General features: G+C 39.1%; 1 protein-coding gene across 2 annotated transcripts in view; it reads right to left on the bottom strand.

The window, feature by feature from the left end:
* MED23 (mediator complex subunit 23) overlaps positions 1-24779 on the bottom strand; it is a 50676-nt gene extending 25897 nt beyond the window's left edge. The window contains exons 1-13 of one of the 2 annotated variants that reach the window (XM_056125975.1): positions 24616-24779; positions 24219-24250; positions 23975-24062; positions 19971-20095; positions 18384-18495; positions 16965-17063; positions 15051-15152; positions 13410-13479; positions 11675-11787; positions 10134-10229; positions 9531-9548; positions 4125-4325; positions 2080-2223 (exon numbers count right to left, since the gene is read on the bottom strand). In XM_056125975.1, the coding sequence (XP_055981950.1) occupies positions 2080-2223; positions 4125-4325; positions 9531-9548; positions 10134-10229; positions 11675-11787; positions 13410-13479; positions 15051-15152; positions 16965-17063; positions 18384-18495; positions 19971-20095; positions 23975-24062; positions 24219-24250; positions 24616-24663 (1248 nt within the window). In that variant the 5' untranslated portion in view covers positions 24664-24779. The remainder of the gene's footprint in view (positions 1-2079; positions 2224-4124; positions 4326-9530; positions 9549-10133; positions 10230-11674; positions 11788-13409; positions 13480-15050; positions 15153-16964; positions 17064-18383; positions 18496-19970; positions 20096-23974; positions 24063-24218; positions 24251-24615) is intronic. The other variant, XM_056125976.1, reaches the window with a different exon arrangement.
* Positions 24780-25584: the final 805 nt, after the last annotated feature.

Here is a 25584-nt window from a genome sequence, read left to right as displayed (position 1 = left end):
AAGTAACTCCTGACTGCAGAGACAGGAACAACCCCTGAGCATGCTAGGTGTGGGTCCCAAACAAAAAACCAAAGAATAAAATTAAATAACAGTAATAGCCAGGGTCTGGAGCAATAGTACTGAGGGTAGGGTATTTGCCTTGCATGCAACCAACCCAGGTTCAATCCACGGCATCCTACACGGTCCCTTAAGCACTGTCAGGAGTGATTCCTGAGCGCAGAGCCACGAGTAACACCTGAGTATTACCGGGTGTGACCCAAAATAAAATAAACATTTAAAAGTAAGAGTAAACAAGGAAAAAAAAATAATAACAGTAGTAGCCAGGGGCTCAACCAACTTTTGTGTGCTAGAAAGCATTCACAAAGGAAATTCAACTTAATTTTTTATTCTTTAAAAGTTAAACACACCAGGGCTGGATTGATAGTACAGTGGGTAGGTGCTTGCCTTGTACTCAGGTGATCTGGGTTCAATCCCCAGCACCCCACATGGTTTCCTGAGTCTACTGGGAGTGATCCCTGAGTAGACCCAGGAGTAAGCCCCAAGCAAAACAGAGGGTGTGGTTCAAAAAATCAAAAATAAAAGTAGATAAAAAGTTAAATGCATCATTCTGAAAAGTACACGTCATTTAATTTCTGAAGAACATAAAATTTAAAAATATGCAATCAAACTGAGTACCATCAAACACGTATATTGACAGTGAAATGGCATGCATATCTGGAATTTGCTCTAACTGCCCTGTACAGCAGTAGGATGTGAGGATGCTTGCCTTACGTGCAGTCGACTGGGGCTCAATCCCTGGCAACACGTATCATTCCTGAGCATGCTGAGCATGGTCAGGGGTGACCCTCGAGTACAGAGACTGGAGTAAAGTCCTGAACACCACCGAATGTGGCCCGGAAGCCAAATGGGGAAGAGGGAGGGGAACTATGTTCAATAGTAAATCAACTGAGCAAGAAAGATGAAACAGAAATATATCTTTGTGACAGGTTTACAGTAATTTATTTTTCTATTCTACTTTGTTGTACATTTGTGTAATACATTTCTATAGCACAGCGGTAGGGCGTTCGCCTTACAAGCGGCCAACATGGCCGACCCAAGTTCGATTCCTCCGCCCCTCTCGGAGAGCCCGGCAAGCTACCGAGAGTATTCGATATGCCAAACACAGTAACAACAAAGTCTCCAATGGAGACGTTACTGGGCCCGCTCGAGCAAATCGACGATCAACGGGAGGGCCTTTACCTTGCCTTTACCTTATTTCTATAATACAATGGCAATTATCAATACAGACAATACTTTATTCAAGAAGCCTATAAATAAAACACTGGAGTAAATTCAACTGGCAAATAAAAAAAAAGAGTGAGACATTGATGTTATCTGGTCAGTCAGTGATATTTATATATTAAAGCAGCTCTAGTGCTTTAATACATAAATCACAGACTTAGAATACAATAAGGCAGTGTCTGCTATTGGACATATATTTGTGATTTATGATAATGTACAAAACCTAATTTAGAGTTCTTCAATCTATTTTGAGGGCTTTGGGGCACACTTAATTGCTCAGGGCTTGCTCCTGGCTCTGTGCGGAGGGATCACTTCTGGCAGGGCTCAGGGGATCTTACGTGGTGTTGAACCTGGGTGAGATGTGTGCAAGGCAAGCACCTTTTCCGGTGTACAGTCTCTCTCACCTCCGTCTTCAAACTTTCCCTACCTGAGGACTGGCACCCATCATGCAAACTAGTTCACAGAACATCAGTTAAAATCACGTCAAACTCAGTTAAAATCAAGAAGTGATTTTCAACCTTCCTGCACCGCAGACCAGGACCAGTCCACACACTGGTGGTTTTAGAATATGATCTAATTCAATTCCATTTTACATATGAATAAACTATGTCAAGAGAGTCAGTGTTCATCTTCTGATCGTGGATAATCACTGAATTAGCAAAAATACTGTTTTCAAAGTACTCACAAAAACACTTAGCAAATTTAGTGCTCCTTTCACAAAAATCACACTTGTGAAAAATTCTTCAACATTAATGAAACAGCCCCGCCAACAAATGTTAACTACTGAGTAAAACTTACTTCTTTTTCTGGGTATAGAAGATCAAAGAGCTTCATAACAGGGAGAAAATCAGCCAGTGCATTTTTCTGAATACTTCCAGAAATAAACTGCAGGAGAACCCACATCAGATGATCTCTGCCTTTAATCAGTCCTCGCCCAGCTAACTGTAAAAGATGTTTAAATGCTCACATACATGGCTTGTTAAAGAGAGAGATGTAGTAGCAGTAAAACAAAAATTCAGGATGGCCCTCCTCTCAGAAAATTAGCATCTATCTTTGGCATGCAGTAATTACTCGGTCAAGTCAAAGCAGATCACAAAAAAATTCTTTTAAATTATTTTAGGGGTTGGGGAGATAGCTCAAAGGGTGAAACACATGTGTGGCATGCATGAAGTTTGATCACCAGCACCTCATGGTGCCCTTGTCTTCCAAGTACCACTGGGTGTGGCCCTGGTGACCTCCAGTGTCGCTGGGGTGGTCATGGTGGGTTTTGGTACCATGAGGACATCAAGCTATTGGGGCCACACTGCAGGGCTGAAAAGTGCTGGAATGGTCCCTACTCCCAAATAAAATGTATTATTTTTCACATTACATATGCGTTTGCCTGATCCCATTACCATCAAAAATAACTATGCATCTCAATAGCGACATGTTTCAGAGCATTATTAAATCAATCATAGATGCATCAAAGTTCAATGTAGTATAATTACTATTAATTTATCAAAAACAATGACTGAGAAATGTTTCTCTATACCAAAAGAATTTTTTAAGTTAATTTTTGATTAAGGACTGATTATTACCATAGACATTTGTGCACTGCCTGCAGATTTTAACAGAAACCATTAATGGGGAAGTAAATAGTAGCATTTTAAAACTATTATGAAAAAAATCTTCCCCCAAATCCATATTAGAGACGTTAGAAAGATATTAATCTTATTAATCTAAAGATATTGTAAATCTTATCCCTATTCAGTGTCTTAAAACCTTATGGTTAAAACCAACTCTTCCCACAAACATGCACTCTGTGCATGTTTGAATTGTCTCACCTTTCCATTTGCTGCTAAAACAGAAACAAGTGAAAGATCCTAGCCTATTATTCCCTATTCTCACCAAGTCCTTTACCCATAGATGGGTCTGGCCCCTCGTCTTCACCCTGCATTAGGTCTTGAGCATCTCTTGCCAGGACATCTGCATGGTCTCCCCTATTAATTTCCTTGCCCCTGACATTGTAGCCATTCATGTCTATTATCACCACCACCTCTGTACAGATGGCAATTAGCCATCAATATCTGAGCTTATATGTGTTGCTGTCATTACCCTACTCACATGTCTCTCTAAGCTCCTTAGAACAAACATATGATCACAGAGTCTCCATGTGAGGTCCTGCCTTCCCAATCTTGCCATCAGTTTCTCCTGCATATTCTTCAAGTCCATTCTCACACACTCAATTCCTTTGCAAATAATTTTCTTTTGGGGGTAGGTGAGTGATGGTGGCCACATTCAGCAGTGCTCAGTTATTCCTGGTTGTTTACTCAGGAATCACTCCTGGCAGTGCTTGGGGGGACCATATGGGGTACTGAGGATCGAACCCAGACTTGCACACAACCAACTTGGGTTCAATCTCAAGTCGACTGCATGCAAGTCTGGGTTCAATCCCCAGCACGCAATGACTGATCCCCACTACATTATTCTCTCCAAATCATCCGAGTGCTACGGAAATACTCTCCTATCTTTTCCTTTTGGTAAATTTCAAAATTTCTTTGATAAGGCCATTTCTAATGTCTGTAAAAAGTATTATTCTTTTTGATTCCTGTTTCAGAAAAAAAATATTTCCATCTTGTCAACTATTCAAATAAAATCAAATTTATACCTATAGTCTACTAGTGCAACACGTCATGAGGGCCAATTCTGCCCTGTCATCTCATATTCCCTGATCCTGGCACAGTGGATTTGTGGAAAGAATGACTGAATTCAGCTTTTACAAGAAAGTGACAAGAAAAAAAAAATTCTATTTTAGAACTTTTCCCTTCATTGAAATCAACTGGTACTGTCCACTGCGCACTTACCTTCTGATGAAGAGAAAGAACCATGTGTGGAAAACTGGCAAATTGGAAAAGCACAAAGAAAATGAGCTGACTCGAGAGATGCTGCCACAGGAGTTGGCTTGTTCCCCCATCGTCAAATTTCTCCTCGGTCTCGGACCGCTCCATGGCATAGACCACCAGATCCACCAGCTGGTCCTCTAGCACAGGGCAGCGCTGCTTGTGCTGTGGGACAGAGATTAAACACAGTATTCCAAAAGCCTCCCAGTTAGCTTCAGAAGTTACTAGTTAATGGGCATTAATTGTAACAAGAGGCTGAGAAGCATGGAATGAAGTTGAACTTAGAAAGTTAAGGTTAGATTTAGTCTATTAAAGCTGCATCGTGTTACATTATCATAGAGGATGAGTTTCGAAAAATATATCGACTTCAGTATCACACGAAACAGAACTACCATTCATTTTACACTACCAACTGCAGAGCTAGACAAAGGGAAAAGAACAGAAGATTTTGCTATTTATCTCTTGGAAAAGTACAATATATTTCAAAAAAAATCATATGAAAAAAGCAGAATATATTTCAAAAGGCACATAGCAGTTTTGCAGTCTAACTTAAAATTATGAAAACCCTTGATTTCCAGGGATCAATTATTGAGATAGGAGAAAACAAAGCAGTATGAACAAGTATTTCTCTTGTTATGAAACAGCTATCTCAAGGTTATATTTACTTTTCATACAGAGGTGTACAAATAGCTGCCAGATTACTCAATGTCTGTTTCGTAATGTAGTAATGATCTATTGATACTGAAAAGGAAACTTCCTCTATCCAAAAAAAAAAAAAAAAATTCAACACCCCAACACCGCAAAGTTCATCTCTGTTCTCCCCTCTTAGAAGCCAAACATAATGCAGCTTTAATTATAAATTAGACTATTTTAAAATCTAAAACAAGAAAAAGAATTGAGTTTAAACACTAAGGATGAAAATGCAACTTCCCTTTCTAGAGGCAAAAAGATTTATGCTTTTGAAAGTGATTTTAAAAAAATAAACTATCCCAAAAAAAGGACGTTAAGCCATGTTTAAGTCATTTTCATATTTCCTTCATAAGATATTATATAACATAGTAGTCAGGCAGTTGGAAGCCTTTCTAGTGAATTATTACTATATCTGCTTTCCTTCTTGTCTTTATATGAGATTGTCAGTATTTTGCCATGAAAAAGGGATATGATTTCCTTAAGTTTAGGGAAAGTGCAAAATGGGGACGAATTTGGAAAAAAACAAAACATCATGAGTAGCATCCCCTTTTTTGCATGCTCTTTGCCAGCTCCATACTTGTAAAGCTCCAAGATAGCTGTACTTTCTTAATGCATGCAAATAAAACAAACATCTATCCAAAACAGTAAGCATCAATGGTTGTTTCATTTCCCCCCAAAACACAATGCCATGATCACAGTTCAACCACATTACAGGTTTACAAATAGCAATATTAACACCACCAGTTGAGACTACAGTACTTTCCCTCCAAATGTAATTATCATTATGAAGCAGAGCAAAGTGCAACAGACAACACTACAAACTATTTCTTAAATCAGCATGCAAAACTACTGTGTACAGGGCTTGAAATTCACTAGTTCTGCCAACCACCAACAACCTAAGAAATGTGCCAGACAATACAAATTTAGAGTGAGTTCATTCAAAGTATACAAGAGTCAGAAAATTTTGTGGAAAGAAATAAAGCCAGGATTTCCAGTAGGAATTTCTTTTTTTTTTTTTAATGAGTGATGGGAATATGCTTCTAGCTTAGAAACTAACCAATTTGTCGTCTACTCATGCATCCATGATAGTCTTCCATCACTATGCTTCAGGAAAAAAGAACAAACTAAATAAAATTGGCTTTTAGCACACCTCACTAGTTTCCTTTTCCGTATTAGCTATTTGCTTTAAAAAAAAGAAAAAAAAAAAGGGAAATGGGGGTGGGGAGAGTGGGGGGGGGGGGAGGCGGGCATACCCAGAAGTGTTCAGGAGCAACTCCCAGCATACCCAGCGGTGCTGAGAATCGAACCCAGGGCTCCTGCATGCAAAGCATGAGCTCAGTCTATTGAGCTCTCTCCCGGCCCCAAACTGGGATTTTTACTATGTATTTTAGAGGTGTAGCAATTGTCACATAGTTAATGATTTAATAAGGAGAGCCAAAAATTTACAATTTAGGAAATCAACAGTTAAAGTTAATAATTTTTTAATAATTATGACTCAAGATTACCCTATGTTTTCTGTGAAGTATTTTTAATTAAGTATTTTTAAAAATACTTAAGTATTTTGTTTAATGCCTGGTGTCTGAGGGTAGCCAAACATTTTTCAGGATCAATTCCGTTATTTCCCACTATTTTAAAGTCACATTTTTCTCAAATCAAATTTATAGATAGCTTATTCATGTTGCTTTATCTGCCAATGTTGATATTATAAATAATAAATCAGAAGTATAAAATGATCTGTGCTGCTAGCTACTTTGAATTTTTTTTAGTATTCAATTACTAAAGAGAAAGTATATTAAAAATTAAGCACATAGATTATTTTATAAAGTAGAACAAGTAAACTTTTGTAAAGCAGTTTAATGTTGTATGAATAAGGTTAATTATCAAGCACTAGAAATGGATACTCTATCTGGGATTATCACAACTTAGTGTCTGAAAACATGCAAATTTAGGACTTCAAGATACAGACTTACAGGCTGAATTAGTTTACGTATCTATATGTATCTTAGTTAAAACCCAATTAATACGAAGCATATCAAATTGAGTATTTTAACAATTCCAATTTCTACATTATATTGGAACCTTATTTTAATAAAAGCTGAAAATCAGGGATAGTCTTTATTTACATTAGCTTTTACTCAGGCCCATGCTTGCTACCCTTTATTATTTCAAATGGCAAATAATGCTTCTCAGAATTAGTAATATCACCCTATACTGAGTGGCTCCTGACACTTTTCATTTAACAGCTCCAGTATTAGGGTATGGTAAAACTGCAGCATCCTGTACTTCTGTGGACTTCTGACAATTTTAAGTCATCAGTTCAGTACTGGAAATCAATTTTTAAAGTAATAGCTACTCAGGAGAAGTTGGGAAGAAAAGTTGCCTTACACATCATTTATATTATCATATTCTCTGCCAACCATTCCTAAGGCAATGTCAGTCAATATCACTCTCACCTATTTTTCAAAAACAAACTGAGTGATTATTTTCACTGTCTCAGGGTTCTCAGAGTTTAAATATTCACTACACATGAGCTTAAGGAGAGCATCTGTTTTGTAATGCTCTTATTCAATAGAAAGAACATAAATTCTATGTAAACACACAAACCAGAGTTTTCCACTGAATACTTCCCCTGCTGGCCAAAGAACTGGGCTATTGATTACTTTCCAAGTGCAACCACATTTAATGTAAAACATAGCCCAATTCCTACTGGAAAAAGCAAAACGGACAGCTCTTAAAGGTCAAGCTTCAAGTAAATTATTGCATTGCTAGAGAAAAGATAAGAAAGTATAGTGCAAGATATAGTTCTGTAATGATAAAAGCTGTGATAAGGTAACTTGCCTACTTTTAATTATATGCTTCTCATACTCGGTGTTCTCATTTTCTACCCTACTTCAGGTGGCAAAAGTAATTGATTACGTCAATTCGACATGTATTTTTCATCTGCAAGTTCACTCACTTCAAAGTTGTCTACCAAAACAATTACCGATGAGTTGTGAATTTTTGACAATGTTTACACTACAGTGAGTGGGACCAATACTAATAATGTTCTGTCAGCATTTCCATTATAAACTTTATTTTTTATGGATTTATGTCTTAGTCATAAACTTTTTTTTAGGTTGAAACTTTTTACTAAAAGGATCAAATCAGAAATACTCTTCTTTCTTTCTCTCTTTTTTTGGTCAATTTCTAATTTGAGAAGAGCTGCCCCACCCCCAAAGAAAAAGTTAATGTCAGCTATGGGTATATCAGGGAGGGGACACGCAGCTCAAATGACTCTGGGTACATTTATGTACAAAACTGTGAAAAAAAAATTGAGTCAAGTCTGACTGAAAGTTCATCATAAAAATTAGTTTTAAGATGTAGCATGAAGCGTTCTTTCAAAGTTAATTGGATACTTACCTCTACTCAAGCGGTAATTCAGCAGATCAGAATGAATGAGTTTGCATTTAAGATGTAAAATTGACAGATTATGGAGGTAACTGTCAGATACTGTAGTGTGAAGCAATTTCAGTTTCACATGTACAAGGTTTGTCCAAACAAGGAAATTTGGTAAATTTTTCAGAAGAAAAAAACTTAAAATAATAAAAGAGATACTACTAGGGTGAGGTTTGGCATGCAAAGTTTCAACACTGAGCAAGTTTTATGGCCAAGCTATATGTCCTTAAAAATAGGGCTTTATAAATGGAAGCACTGGCACAACCTTCACTATGGTATTGCAAACAGTAACGCTATTTTATGTTACCTGGACAAGAATGTCTTTTTAAAATTAAAAATAAAAAAATTGAAAAAAAAAAACAAAAAAACTGGTCTACTTTAATATGTTGGGCTCAAAAAATTTTAACAAAAATAATTAGAACCACTATTTTGCTTAAAACCTCAAAGGTGAAAAGTCCTGGAACAGACTTGGGACTGTATAAGAGTTTGGTTCATAAAGTGGCCAGCGTGTCTTTGCTCCCAGCAGAGGTGAACTGCAACGAAGAGGGCCACACTCGGAGTAGACACAAGACTGACACAAAGAAGGGTCAAGCAGGTGTGGGGTCACCTAAGAGTGTGACATTTCTCAGTCAATCCCCATGTTTCCAAAAACACCTTCCCTGTTCAAGCTTACCACTCCAGCTTTTAAAAGTAGCGTATCTCTATTAAAGTGTCTTTTTTTTCTCTCTCTCTCTGTCTCTCTCTCTTTTTTTTTGGTTTTGTTTTTCATTGGTTTCTATTTTAAGGCAAAGCAACATAAAATATGTTTAATGATGTCATTTATTATTATTATTATTTTAAGAGTCCGGAAAGATAAGGGCCACCACAAATCTTTCCATTGAGGAAAATTCTACCAGGCTAGCTGTAACCCTATAGTAAGAAAAACAGTTAAAATGGAGTGGGAAGAAAAAAACAACTCATCAAAATAGGACAGGCTGTGGCCTGGGTCAGGTGTTGTCTTTTTGTTTTGTTTTGCTTTTTAAAGAATAGAAAAATAACAAACACCAAAAAAAAACAAAAACAAAAACAATCCACCAAAAATAACTCTCATATCCCAAGAAGAAATTCATTTTAGTGGCCTTGGTCTCAGCATGGTCCTGCCAATTTCAAGCCCCGACCATACACGTATTCTCTAAATGGAATCAGTGGCTACAAAGCGGCCAGCGTATCGTTAGTCACAATACAACAGTAAGGTTGTGAACATACCTGAGCAATGTTCAAGGTCTAGAGCATTGGAGGATGGGCAGGACAAGACAGGACAGAACAAAAATAAAGGAAGAAAAAAAGAAAAGACAAAACAGTGACTATGAGGCCAGCCTCAAGGAACCCAGAGTCAGCACAAACCCTCCCACATGTTAAACCATCAAAATCAAACATATATACGCAAAAAAAAAAAAAAAAAAAAAGAAAGCAAAGAAAAAGAACTAAAAGAGAGAAAAAAAAATCAGCAATGAGGCCACGCTGAAGATATCAGGGTTAAAAAATACACCCAAAAAAAAAAAGTCATAAAAATAATGGTTAAGTCATGTGTAGGTTTCTCTGGCAAAAGGTAAACTTGAAACTGGCCTTATAGAAAAAAAAGCAATGCAAAATAAATCACCTTTTAAAATATCTCCTTTAAAATTTAAACATTTTAAAAGCAATATATAAATGATAAGAAGAGTACACCATTTAAATATACCATACATAAAAAAAAAAATCACCAAATAGTTCTTAACTGTTTTGCTTAGTTAGCTATAGCAAAGAAAAGAGAGAAGAATAGTGCAGATTCTATGCAGAATGTACTAGGTTTCTAGCACAGTACAGTACCTGCTTATTTAAACCTAGCATATTGCAGACCATATCCCTGGAATAAGGCTGCTCCAATACATATCTCAACAAAGCAGTCTGTGGTTCAAACAGATCCTTTAAAGAAAATAAAGAAAATTATTGCTTCAAGATCAAAATAAGTGCTAATTCAAATAATCTGAAATTGGGATATAAAAAAAATTCCTCTAAAAAGCACTTGTTACCTTCACACAGTAGGCAGTATCTAGTGGGAAAAAAATCATAGGATTTTAGTGCTTACAGTTAATTAGTTCCCATCCCTCACTTGATGAGCAAAGTCACCAAGGTCAAGGGACTTCCTCAAGATCATGCAGAGTTGATAGAGTAGGAATGAGTTTAACAACAGTCACATAGGAATCTTAATCATCACTGCAAGGAAAGAATTTTCTGCTTAGAAATGTTAATCAAAGGTTTAAATATAAACACTGCTCCGGGTTTCAGAGAGGAAAAATGCTTAGAGAGCCTAGGCATAAAAATGTAGTTGGAGAATCAGACTAACACTTCCTAAACATGGGCTGAGGTTACTACCATACTCCATGTCTCAGTTTCAACATCTGTACAATGGAGATAAGAAAAAGGGTTACTGCAAAGTAAAAACTGTTAAATTAGTGCCCGGCCAAAAAAAAAAAAAAAATTAAGTACACAGTAAGCTTATTTTTCAAATTATTACTATCATATTGACTATAAATTCCTAATAGCTTACTTTTTACATCCCCCAAATTTTATTACCTAGCAGCTAGGAGCCTAAATTGTCTCCTCAGTTACTTTTACTTAGTTACTATTTTCCTCATTTGGGGACAAGTTTTCTAATCAGTCCATATATTATTTTTGACATGAAAAATATCTATATAGCCTTCTCCATAACCTGCTCCCTCACTCCAACTTCCATGATAATTGAGCAAACATATCAGATTTATTTGCAGTTTTATGCCCAAACACATTTCATTTTATCGGTATTTGAAGAAGTTTTCCTTTGCAAAGTTTCTTCCTTCTGTTGGTTGGAGGGTTGGTTTTGAGGCAATATGTAGGGGTGTTTAGGGGCCATCCCTCGCTCAGTGGTTAGGGATTAGTTCTGGTGGCGCCCTAGAATCCCAAGAATCTGACCCGACCCAGTTCTCCAGCATATAGAGCATGTGCTCAGCCCACTGAGTGATTTCTGGCCCCTCCTTTGTACCACCAGCTACAGTAGGTCTTATCATTTGTCACTGTCACTTAAAAACAAGCAAGCAAACAAACCCTGAGCAAATGGGAAATTGGTCTTCAAATTTTAAGGGCATTGTAAATGTACTTTTAGTGCTTGCTTTGTAAATGAAAATAAAGAACACATTTAAAATTCAGTTTTCTAATTCCTAAATACTATGCCAGGGGTGGGTCCCTGAAGTATACTGGAATCACATGTAAACCATAAGCCACCTTTCATAAAATATTTATTTCTTCAGTCTGTGAAGAGAAAATTTAGTATTATATATTGTGCAAATTAAGGCAAAAGACTGTTAGAAAGCTCCACTGTATTTCAAACATACCTTATCATATGGCAAAAGGCCTTTCAATGGAAAACGAAGAGTTGCAGGATCCAACTTCCACGAATTACAAATCGCACCTGAGTTATTTACAACTGGTAGAAGACTGCAGCGGCCTACACATATTGCAAAAAAAAAAAAAAAATGCTTTCTTAGTTAAGTCCGAGCACAAAATTGCCTAGTCCTTCATTCGCTCTACAAATATTTAAAGAATTTCTATGCTGCCAACCACTGATTTTCAAAAATATCTTAGTCAGAAGTCTGGGTATTTTATTTATTTTTAGACCAGATGGTTAGAAATCAATTGCATACGCCATCACAAACTCCAAGATGTTGCTTCAGTCTAACTTTTCAGGTAGACTAGAGGTCAGAAATCAATAAATCTATGGACCAAATGCAGAGCGTGTCTGTTTTTATAAGGCTCATGGAAACACCATTACCTCTGCCCTGGGAGAGATGAGGTGCAGCAAAGGCTGGACAGCCCACAGTGCTTATGACTCTTTGTAAGAAAAGTCCACAGACCTCCACTCTAGTGCCAGCGTAACCTGAGGCAGAATGTTTTTAGAGGCCTTAAACACAACATGTGAATATGAATTCATATTCAAGTGCCTAACAGAGTCATTTGGCTATCCTACAGGCACCTTAAGCTAGACATATCTGCATCTGAAATCACTGTCATCCTTCTCAAAATGTACCTCACATCTATAATCAACTGAATGATACCAATATCTATCTACTTAGTTACTAAGGCTATTCATTAGAAAACAATCTACCTAGTGCCTCTGTATATTTGCACGTCTAGCCTTCTAAAACAGCATCTGGCTCAGAGGAAGTGCTTAATATTTGATCACTAATAAATAATGTTCTCTATTTCCAGAAAGCTCTGAGGTTATACTGATTTCCAGATATTACTGGAAAACTGCCAAATCTCAAGGGTTTTCTTTCTTTTTTTTTTTTTTAAGAAATTAGTAATCTAAACATGAGGAAAAAAGAAAAGAGCAAAAGTATAAATCTGAATGGGCTACAAAAACCTACTAGTTGATGTATTATAGCCACAGGGGAATAGTCCACTGGGATTTCCTTTTGTCTGTAAGATTGTTTTTCAAACTCTTAGCTGGAAAAGTTCCCTCTAGGGGCAACAGTCTGGTAGAGGGTGTGGGGTTGGAACACCGTATGCATGAAACCGTATCATTAACAATATTATAAATCACTGTGTTAAAATGTAAAAGTAAATAAAAGTTCCCTCTAGAGCCAAAGAGGTAGTACAGGAGGGCTAAGATACTTGCCTTGCATGTATGTGGTAGACCCAGTTTGATCCCTGGCACCACATACGGTCCCTTGAGCAGTGCAAGAGCGGTCCTTGAGCAGAGCCAGGAGTAAGTTCCCGGCAAACTGGGTGAGGCTTAATCCCCTCTTCCTTCAAAAGTGAAGGGGGAAAAAAAAAGGAAAAAGTTCCCTCTAAATACCAAGAAAACTATCACCTTCTAGACTGGTTCTAGCTAAATCTTAGATCCAGCATAGTCAGTTTCCAATGTCTTTGTGTACTGAGACAATACAACTTTGTGTATTCTGCACACAACAGAGTTGGATACAAGTAAAAAGCTATTGCTCAACTCCTAAAAGAGTTACTAAAACGGCAAACCACTGGGACATCTATAGAACAGTCCTTCAAGCTAGTTTAGACATCAAATAACTAAAAATGATGTAATGCTTAGTATAGTTTTAATTATAATCTTACCACAAATGGAGTTTATCCTTGCTGTAGGCCTGAAAGTATCCACAAAGTCTGACACCAGGTTGCCAAGAAGCTAAAAGCAAACAAAAAACAAGGAAGTCAAATTTGGAGAAAATAAAATCAAGAATTTCTCAGAATGTAATGATTACTTATATAAAAAGAGATAAAGGTTTATTACAGTGTTTGGCATAGGACAATTATACAAGGTTAGTTTTCTTTTGTTGCCTTCTAAATAATTACAATTGGTTATCTGTCCCTGAATTCCATTTCATGCCACCAAATACTTACTTAGCTATTTAATGAAACGTTACTTTATTTTATCATACATATCTAAACTGTAAACAGGAAAGCAGAGAAATAAAATAAAACACAATGACATAAAAATACACTATCTAGGGGGTATGGTGCTGCCAGCAGGTCAATCTGTACCTGTGAGGCAAGTGCATCAGCAGCCTGATGGCGCCTTCAGACTTCTAGATACCCCAAAATTGCTGCTGTGCCTTTGGCCAGACCCCAAAAACCTGGGGCAAAGTTTACCAAGAAAGCAAATGGCCAAAAATTAGGTATGTGGGAGACACACCCACAAACCACCTCTGGCTCAGCTATACAGTTGGAGGCAAGGCCTCTCTGGTTCTTGATCGAACTGCTTAACGGCCATGATCCCAGAGACTCAGAGACAAATCTCAGAACCCAGCAGCTTTTGGCAGAGATGCGTTCGATTCCTGCAATGGGTTACCGGCGCTGGACCACCCCAGGGGGGAAAGGGTGCTGTCCCTCCTCCTGCTTCCCCTTGGTGGCTAGGTGGCCGCCATCTTCGAGGCCACTGGACAGTCAGGTTTGGGCCCACAGTGACGAGACATGCATGGGATGGGGGTGGAGTCAGCCCTTTCCTCCCCACCCGAATGAGACCCCCAAGTCACCGCCCATAAACGGCCTCTCTGGCTCCTGATCAAGCTGCTTAATGGCCATGATCCCAGAGACTCAGAAACAAATCTCGAAACCCAGTGGCATTTGGCAGAAATCCCTCCAGATTTAACTGTTAAAATTTTCTTATTACAAAATCACGCAGCCACTACTGTGGCCATGTGACATCATATGTTATTCATAACCAGCAACAGAAAACAAATAGTCCACTGTTGTCTTTTCGGCAGATCTGAGTGTTGGGGTAAAATCCCAAATAATAATGGTGGGTTTGTCGAAATACTGAATGTAATCAAAGTAAAGAGAGAGTACTGTGGAGATCATCTGCCCCACAGATAGGGGGAGGATGTGGGATGGCGGGTATACAGGGGTTTTTGGTGGTGGAAAACGGGCACTGGTGAAGGGACGGGTATTTCATTGCATGACTGAGACTTAAACCTGAAAGCTTTGTAACTGTTCTCACAGTGATTCAATAAATGAAATTATAAAAAAGGGGGAAAAAAAGTAAGGTGGAGTTCATGCCCAATTCAATCAGCCTAATCAATAGCTGAATAAATAGCAATACTTCTACATAAAATATATGTGTGTATATGTGTGTGTATATATATATATATATATACTATCTAAATATAAAGGAAGAAACCCTTACAAACATTTAAAATAGGAATAATATATAACTATTGTTAAAAGATTTATTTACAACTCTGGAAAATATAAATATACCCAATGTGGAAGTTTTCCCTCTGGATATAATTTCCTGATCTCTGTGACTGCAAAATAGGCCGGCAATAAACAGGCATTCCTTTCCAATATATATGCTATGACCTAAGGAAAAAAGACAATGTTGTTATTATCATCATTAGCATTATTTTTTGTTTGTTTTGGGGGCAACACCCAACTGTGCTGAGAGCATACTCCAGCTCTGCTCACAGATCACTCCTGGTGGGGGCTCAGAGGAGCATACGCAGTGGCCAAGATCATATGAGTAGGCTACGTGCCAAGCAAGGGCCTACCCACTTGTCTGATCTCTCTGGTCCCTGAGTTAATACTCTTCACAAGGCCCACACATAAAACCCCTTTATCTATTCATTTATTCTTTTCTGGCAAATTAGAGGTCAGAAATCGATAAATCTATGGACCCTTTAGAAAAAGACAAATTATTTTTTTTCTGCAGCAATGCTCTGGGAGCCCAAGGGATCCTTCCAGAGATACCAGACCATGGACAGGCAATTCAAGGCTAAGGCCTGAGGTATTCAATGCTAATGCCTGTAACACAGTGCTGCGTAGGCCCTGTGGTACTGGGCATTACCCAGGCCAACCATGCAGTGCTGGGGAACTCCAGGGCTATACCTGAAGCTGCTCAGGGAACTACAGCACTACACATGCTGATGCTGGAAATGCTACAAGGTAATGGAGATCAAACCCATGTTGGGGCACCTTAACCATTGTACTATGTTTCTGGCCCCTATTTACTCTTTTTTGAGTGCTGGGAATAAAACCGAGGGACTCATATACACAAAAAGCTTTTTAACCACTGAGATATACTCTTAACCCACTAAGATCTTTAAAAGAAAGAATGGAAACAAGTAAAGGTATCAAAAAATAAAAATAGCATTCCAAGATTCACCGGGCTTAAACTGCAAAATAAAGGTATTAATTTATGAAGGATCCCTAGAAATAATAAACAATAAAATGGAGTGCCGGGACTGGAGCAATAGGACAGTGGGTAGGGTGTTTGCCTTGCATGCGGCCGACCCGGGTTCGATTCCCAGCATCCGATATGGTACCCTGAGCACTGCCAGGGGTAATTCCTGAGTGCAGAGCAAGGAGTAATCCCTGTGCATTGCCGGGTGTGACCCAAAAAGCAAACAAACAAACAAACAAACAAACAAATAAGTAGTGCTATTGTAAAGAACATTAAAAATTCTTTTAAATCGGTGGGCTCCAACCACTAGTCCATGGCAGTGCTGACCTGCAGGTGTAAGGCTGACAGGTTGTAAAGTACTAGTCTACAGCCTTAGCTCTAATTGCCAGTTTCTGGGCCACTATGCAGGACAGATGACAGTCTACAGGTGTAAAAAGGCTTAAGCTATTAGTAGACTCAAACAGGAGAGTAAAGACTAAAGTTATCCTTTCGACACTGGTGACTCTGTACAATGATCTTTTATAAGATCCACAGGAATATTTATGTTCTATAATCGTTGAAAATACTTTTAGTGGCGGGATCGATAGTACAGAGAGTAAGCCTCTTCCCTTACAGCAGGAAGACCCTGGTTCAACTCCTGGCACTGTATATGGCCTCCCCAAGTATCACTAGAGGTGACCAAAGCACAGAGTCAGGAGCAAGCCCTGAGCACTGCTGGGGTGGGGCAACACCCCTGCCCCACTGCCCCTCACCAAAAACAGAAACTACTTTACAATCTATAGTCTTTTTTATCATTAACATGGGTTACAATTTCTTTTTGAAACGCATAAGTATAAAAAGTAAAATAGCACCTTTTAGAGTAGAAGAGATTTTTGTAGAAGCAAACAAATGGAAAATTCTACAGGTTTTCTGCAAGTTTTTAAAAGCATAGAACTTTAAAACTACACAATTTGGGGTTTACAATGAATAAACTGTAGACATGCTTAAATTACCTCTCTTGCTGCCAGAAGCTGCTGCACAACTGCCGAGCTTACTGTATTGGGTATTGTCAGAATTTTCTCCAAAATCACTTTTAAAAGATCCCGAACACCCTGATATAATAAAAAAGATTAAAACTAAGCAATGTCTATACACTCGTAAAGAACATTAGCTTCAAGATCACAACCTTTATTTTTTTTCTTAATCAGAGATAAGTCCTTAACATTTGCCCAAGAGAAGTCTTGTTCCCAAATGAAATTCAAAAGAGTGTCTTATGATATGAGTAAACAACAAAAGAAAAAGTTACTTACAAATAAAAATTAAACCTTTCACACTTGCGTGTTTTGTTCTGGCAATCAATAAAGCTTAATCTGTGCTTATGAACAGGAGTCTTTAAAACAGACCTTGAGAACACTCTGACAACAAAAGCAGTAGTACTAAACTTTTAAGCAGATGCCCTCCTACCGTTCCCTGTGGCATAGTCCAGCCTTGTGGTACGGACTGTAATTATGAATGAAATTAGAAACATTAAGATGTCCCATTCCAAAAAGGTAAAAATGTTTATCAATCTGCTATGGAAACTAAATAATCAGAAACTTCTTAGAATTAATTTTATGTTAAAGCATTATTCATATCAATATATCCATTAAGTCAGCCCTCCCGTTGATCATCGATTTGCTCGAGCGGGCCCAGTAACGTCTCCATTGGAGACTTTGTTGTTACTGTGTTTGGCATATCGAATACATCACGGGGAGCTTGCCAGGCTCTGCCGAGCGGGCGAGATACTCTCGGTAGCTTGCCGGGCTCTCCGAGAGGGGCGGAGGAATCGAACTCGGGTCGGCCATGTTGGCTGCGTGCAAGGCAAACGCCCTACCGCTGTGCTATCGCTAAATAATTTCAGATTAGACTAAACAAAAGTAGCTAAAGGTCCCATTTTGGAAGTTCTTCCAAAAAGGACAATAATAAAAGTGGCTTGACTAAAGCAAGATGGCTTTTGTAGGTATGGAGATCTTGTGCGTTGTGTATAATATTCCTGTTGGTTAAAAGCAAAATGTCAAAATTACTAGAAAAAAAAGGACACAAGTTCAAAAGATATCAAGGTAGAGGTGAAACAAGACATTTTCTCATCATCTTAACACCTAAATTCCTTCTCAGTTCCACACACTCTTGATTTCTGCTCTTTCACTTGAATGGTCTCCAGCACTTTAAGATCTTTGCGGCATGATAGAATCCAGAGTTTGCGTACTGACTACTTCAAATATATTAGCCACCAGCATTTTTAAGAATGTTGACAAAGGAGCAAAGAAACTGTGGGATTGATTCATTGAGCAAATTTCAAAGACAAAAAATTTTTTCTGTAAATGCCTGCTCTCGTTTCTCACATCTTCAATCATGACAGAAAGTGATCTCTTTTCATAATTGTGCAAAAATACCTTGTAATCCACTCCTCCAATTATTTTCCGAACTAGTTTAAAAGTCAAAGCCCAAAGCTGTGTTCTTTCCCATTCAAGAGTGTCAGAGTTTATTAGGGATTCACACACCATCCTAGAAAAAAAGATACAGTTTAATTACAAGACAGAAGTTCACAAGTTTTTATGGCCAAGGTCCATATTCTCTGGGACTTACAATAGAACGCTTCATAAAAGCAAATCATTACTCAAGCACACTTTAAAAAGTGAATAGTATTTTATAATTTTTACTTCTATCAAAGATTAAGCATAAAGTAGAATCAAATCATGTACATGTGTTATATTTTTACAGTGGGTAGGATTTTTGCCTTGCACACAGCCAACCTAGGTTCAATCCCTAGGTTCCCATATGGTCCCCGAGTCCACCAGGAGTGACTCCGGAACGCAGAGTAAACCTGAGCACTGCTGGGTGCACCCCCCATCCCACCCCCTTCATCCCCCCAAATTTACCATCTCTCAGCTTGTGGTAAATTGTATTTTTCCAAGATGACTGTAATAAAGATTGCTGGTTCTACGTACTCTTCCAAAATGTGAAACCCTGTAGAGGTTGGATGGTCTACATCCTGTTCCTTTAAATCTGGGCAGCCTAAGACTACACAGCCAAAGAAAATCTCTAAGACTTTCCAGGCAAGATCTCAACAGCTCTGCCAGTCCTCCTCTTCAAAGCTTATTCCTGTACCCTACCATGATGTGCAGATGTCCAAACCACCTTGGGAAGGGTAAATGGAGATTCCAGCCAATTGTCCCAGCTGAGGCTCCAGATGACAGCAGGTCTCAACCAGCAGGTAAGAGCATGAGAAGCCTGCACTGTGATGGTTATAGTGCTAGCTAGATTCTGACTATAATCACGAGACCATAAGGAAAAAACTGCATGCTTAACCAGGTCAACCATGAAAACTGGGCCAGAGAGTGAGTAGATGGTACTTGCCTTAACAGGGCAACCCTGGTTGTTCAATCCCTGGCACCATATACAGTGCTCAAAGTACCACCAAGAGTAGGACCTGAGCACTGCCAGGTATGACATGCCCCCTCACCCCCAACACACACACACCACACATACACACAAAATAAACAAATTTAAAAGATGATGGGGATTATCCTAAGCTACCAAGTAATTCCGGTAATTCACTGTGTGCAACAAAACTAGAATAGACTCATAGAATAGATTCATTGGAATGATGTAGCCTTTGGGATAAAAAGCAAAGTCTCAGTGACTTGGAGCCTATATATGTAAGAATACTATAAGGTAAAGATAAAGGCCCTCCCGTTGATCATCGATTTGCTCGAGCGGGCCCAGTAACATCTCCATTGGAGACTTTGTTGTTACTGTGTTTGGCATATTGAATACGTCACGGGGAGCTTGCCAGGCATATATATACAAATATATATATACTATATATATATGTGAATACTGCACTCTAGAAACCAAAATTAAGGGATTATAAAGAATTATTTCTTAGACACAACACCTACTTCATTACCTCTTTCTTTTATGGCAATCTCAAACAATTTCCAAACATGTACAAAACAAAGTCTTTCTTTTGCTCATACCTAGGTGGAAGGAGACCAGTCTCCACTGCCATTGCTAAGCAATCATAAAGAAAAGAAATCCTCTTAGGACTGTGCTGGCCATGAATGAACTTAACAATCCACTGGATGCACTGCTCATGAGATTCCTAGAAAATCAGAACAGGATATCTTTAGTCTAAAAGCTTGATTTTGTACCTAACAAATAGTTAATATAACACCTGTTAGTATAGTGAGGCTATAAGGTGACCCACTAGACATTCATAGATTAAAAACAATTTCTGAATAAATAGACAAAAATATTCGGATTTAGTATTTCAGTATTAAAGCCTTATATTTTTAAGTTGTATACATAAAACTCCCTTCAGTTTTATTAGAGCAAAGAGATTTTGATTACTATAGTCATAAATAGTAGCTCAACAGTTAAATAGGATGAGTGCATGCTTTCCATGTAGGCATGCAGGAGGTTTGATAGTTGGCACGGCATGGTCTCCGAAGTACTGTGACACTCTAATAAGTATTGAGACAGAGTAACCCGACTACCCAAAACAGAACAAAGCAGTATATTCACAGTTAATAAAATAGCTTAATATGGATTATTAATGCAAGAGATAAATATTCCTGCCACTGGGAAATGAAAAAACAATCAACACTGGGCACTGGGTAAGCATTATCAGCCTCATGAAAATGTAGTGAGAGGGCCGAAGCTGTAGGACAATGGGTAGGGCACTTACAAATCTAGTTACTAAATCATCTATCAGTTATGAATCCAGTGACATACCAAATTTCTAGACTGGCATAACTTTAATTATGACAGCAAAATGCAGAGCCTATATCAAGGTTTGTTTTCTAAGATACCACCTAGAAGTCAATATTTCATGCTAGTATGTACGATCTCAAAAATGTATATATATGACAAAATACTGGTTGAACTCCACAAGAAGAAAATATCCAACCCCATCAAAAAATGGGGCGACAAAATGAACAGAAACTTTCTCAAAGAAGAAATCCAAATAGCAAAAAGGCACATGAGAAAATGCTCCACATCATTAATCAAAAGGGAGATGCAGATCAAAACCACAATGAGATACCATCTCACACCTCAGAGACTGGCCCACATCCACAAGAACAAAAGCAACCGGTGCTGGCGCGGATGTGGCGAGAAAGGGGCCCTCCTTCACTGTTGGTGGGAATGCCGACTGGTTCAGCCCTTTTGGAAAACAGTATGGACAATTCTCAAAAAATTAGAAATTGAGCTCCCATTTGACCCACCAACAGCACTCCTGGGAATATATCCCAGAGAGGCAAAAATGTATAACCGAAGTAACATCTGCACTTGTTTGTTCATTGCAGCACTCGTTACAATAGCCAGAATCTGGAAAAAACCTGAGTGCCCGAGAACAGATGACTGATTAAAGAAACTTTGGTGCATTTACACAATGGAGTATTATGTAGCGGTTAGTAAACATGAAGTCATGAAATTTACACACAAGTGGTCCTACATGGAAAGTATCATGTTAAGAGAAATGAGCCAGAAAAAGAGGGATAGACATAGAAAGATTGCATTCATCTGGGGAACATAAAGTAACAAAATTGGAGACTAACACCCAATGGCTGAGATTAGTACCAGGAATTTTGCTCCATGGCTTGGAGGCCAGCCACACATGCTAGGGGAAAAGGCAGCTCAGATAGAGAAGGGAGCACCAAATAAAGGGTGTTGGGAGGATCCTCCCAGGATGGGAAAAGCATGCTGAAAGTAGACTATAGACCAAACATGATTGCCACTCAAGGCCTCTTTTGCAAACCATAACACCCAAAAGGAGAGAAGAACAGAGGGGAATGCCCTGCCACAGAGGCAGGGTAGGATGGGGGGTATGGGGGGTGGGAGGGATACTGGGATCTGTGGTGGTGGGAAATGGGCACTGGTGGAGGGATGGGTACTTGATCATTGTATAATTGAAACCCAAGCACAAAATTTGTAAGTCTACAACTGTACCTCATGGTGTCTCACTAAAAAAAAAAAAAAACCCTTAAAAAAAACACACACACTTGTATAGGGTCAAAGGGAAAAAAAAACGTATATATATGAAATATATCCCTTCACATTTAAATGAAATATATCCTTTCACATTTTAAATCAATAAAGGTAAGAAGTTCACTGACATTCTATTATGAGGCTATAGGGAATAGATACTCTCAAACATTCCCCCCAAAGTATCAATTGTTGACCTTTCTGAAGAGTCATTATATTATAGCTTTACATTAAGATTATCTTTATATTATGATTACAAATAGATACACTCTTTGACAAGCAACATTATATCCAGGAGTTTTTTTCTGTGTTAGAAACAGATGTTTATGCAACAAAACAATACACTAATATGCTACTATAAAAAAAAGAAAGCAGAAGTAAATAATAGATTGATAATATTTACTTTCAGAATAAATTGGGGCTAATGCAAAATGTTAGTGAACAGTGCACATAATTCACTGCTGTTGTATAAAAATAACTCATATGGAGAATAAAAAGGAAGTACACAGGTTAAGGTTCTTGCCTTGAATAGGGTGTACACCCCTTCACCCTCCATTTGAAACCTGTCACCACATATGGTCCCCTGAGCACCGTCAGGAGTGGTACAGAGCCAGGAGAAAGCCTTGAACATTGCCAGATACAGTCCCAGAACAATTATGCACAAAGTAGCTCTTTGAGGACCCATAAATTAGAGATACCTGCTGTAAACAAAGAATGGGCTGGAGTGATAGTACAACAGGTAGGCCATAGTACAACAGGTAGGCCATTTGCCTTGCATGAGACATCCCAATTTGATCTCCTGAGCAGAGCCAAGAGTAATCCCTGACTGCTGAGCCAGGAATAAGCCCTAAGAATCCTGGGTGTGGCCCCAAAACCTAACAAAAAAAAAGTGGGTGGTTAAGTCTTGAGACAGAAAGCAGATTACTCATTGAGTGCATATTTCGTATTATTTGAATTGTCAACCTTACACATACATATATTATCAGAAAACAAAAAAATCCCTTAAAAGACTGCATTGCCACTATGTATGATTAGCAAGAATAAGCCGTAACTAAACTACAAACAGTTCTCATTTTCTTATCCATTAACAAACAGTGAGAAAATACAACTACTGGAACTTGAGTTATTTAAAGATCACACATTCGGTTTTTTTCATGGATACATTTCCTGGTGACCGTTCTTTATTGTTAATTTCTACTGGTTCCTTTCCTTAATTTTGGTACAGTATCTCTATACCCTGATTACATCATCTATCTTCAGTGTATTTCATGGTAACTTTTAATCAATGCTCCATCTTTTAAGTATGTAGGTGAAATTTTAATGACTAACATCAGTTTAAGGGTACCAGAAAAATCAGAATAGGGTAAAAAGATTTTATTTAGTTTATTTTATTTAGAAATAAAATCTGGAGAGAAAGCATAGAAATAGGAATAGGGCACCAGAGCTAGCATGCAGTTGACTTCATCTGTGATTCCTGGCACAGCAAATGGTCCCCTGGGCACAGCCTGGGATTACTCGTGAGCCAGGAGACCCAGTACACACCTGGGTGTGAATCAGAAACAAAAACAAAGGATTTAATTTAATCTAACATGGGTATGATCTTTTACAAAATCTCAAACAAAAAGTGCTGTCATTCAGCTGGCTTCTCAACATCGGTTCCCCTCTAGAAGTATAGACTCATAAAAAATAGTGGAAATCAGTAAAAAAGAAAAGCTGACTTTATTTCTTCCTTTTCAGGAAGTCTAAACAGCAACATCAAAGGAGATGTCTAGAAGGGCGGGAGCCATAGTGTGGCAGGGAGGACACCTGCCTTGCACATCTGTGCTGCCTCACAGCACCCCATCTGGTCCAACCGAGCTTACCTGATCCGGAAGTGCAGAGCCAGTAGTAAACCCTGCACACCTCCAAGTATGGTCCCCCAAACAAAACAAAAACAAAAAAAAAAACCCAAAGTCAAAATCATAAACTGGAAATCTTGATCAAATGTAGTACTCACCTGGGAAAGCCCACTCCAAAACTGCCTGAAGGCCCCCAAACAGCTAATCAGCTTTGTTTTCTCATCTTCAGGAGTGTCCATAAACATGCTTTTGAAAAAAAAAAAAAAAAGAGGGAGGGGGCATTATTAACCACCAGTTTTCTCAACGTAAGTAGAAGAGTGGCTCTTAGACATCTTACAAAAAACACATTCATGTGAAACCAAAACCAAATGTATATATAATATATATATATCATATACTCACCCAGGGAAGGCCTCTTCTATAATTTCTGTTTTCTGTAAAAGAACAAGGGTGAACGATGGGATTATTATTTTTTTTCTTTAGGATGGAGGTGGGGGGGGATCCTCAAAAAAATAAATAAATAAAAAGGCACCTTAACCGGATACACGTATAAATGCACACCTGCGTGTCCCGCCACCTTAGGCGTCGTACATTTCAAAGGCAACCTTGGAATCTGACGGCCGGCTCGGAAAACCCCAGCACACAAACTCCCATCGTCACACAACAACAAAGAGACGGCTTAAAAATCATAATTTTAAAAAAATGTCGAGTGCGTCGATGGACGACTGCGCCTCGCGCCCCACCCCCCATCCCCACCCCCGGCCCCCCGACCCCGACTCCTGCGCCCAGATGCACTCACCACCACCTCTTCAAAAATACTCTGCAGTTGCGTCTCCATCTGCACCATCGCCCCCGGGCTTCCGCGCGCGTCCCGCGGGGATCGGGGGGCAAGACGACGGGTCGGGGACACACCCGCGGGATACCACCCGCTCTCCCCGCCACACCCGAGGCTGAAAGTGGGGCCTCCGAGGTGATGCCCTAAAAAAAAAAGAACTGCTGCCTACAACGGAAGACGAGGGAAGTGCCCAGGGAAGTGCCCGGTCCGCGCGGATTCTACGCCCCAGCTGCAACCATGCGCACGGGCCAAAGCGTTCCGCCTAAGCAGCGGGGCGACCGAAGAGTCAGGCGACAGCGTCCCCCAGTGGAACCTCGCAGAGGTCGCCCAGAGGAGTCGTGGGCCCGCAGAGGCAGCCAGCCACCTGCTGGCTGCAGAGGTTGTTGCTGCCCGCCCAGGGTCCATCCGCCTGCAGGAGGGGAGGAAGGGCAAAGCCCTTGGCGCCCCTGACTTGCCACCTGCGGGGGGTAAAACGCTTTCCCCGCTGCAGCCAGGGTCATGTTGAAGGCGGAGAGAGGTTGATCCTCCGGTGAATCTATACATTTCTAACTTCGATTTCTGCTCAGGTCTCCAAGTTCCGGTTTTTTGTTGCCCTTCTTTGGTTCAAAAGTGTCTTTTTGTTTTTGTTTTTGTTTTTTAGTCACCGGGAAATTACAAAGTTATTCACAATGGGGTTTCAAGCAGATACTGTTTCAACACTGATTCCTTCACCAGTGATCAGGCTTCACCAATTCCCCCCACTCTGCTTCCGACCCAGAAGTCAGCCTCTATGTTGCCCTCCTCCTCCTTCTTCATTTTTTTTTTTTTTTTTTTTTTTGCTTTTGGGTCAAACCCAACAGTGCTCAGAACTTACTCCTGGCTCTGCTCTCAGATCACTCCTGGAGGGCTCCGGAAAAAAAAAAAAAAAGAGGCACTTTTTAAAATATATGCTTC

The sequence above is a fragment of the Sorex fumeus genome, unplaced genomic scaffold (genome assembly GCF_029834395.1).
Source record: "Sorex fumeus unplaced genomic scaffold, SorFum_2.1 ptg000061l, whole genome shotgun sequence".
In the NCBI taxonomy this organism is placed as follows: Eukaryota; Metazoa; Chordata; class Mammalia; order Eulipotyphla; family Soricidae; genus Sorex; species Sorex fumeus.
This window is presented reverse-complemented; position numbering and strand designations above follow the sequence as displayed.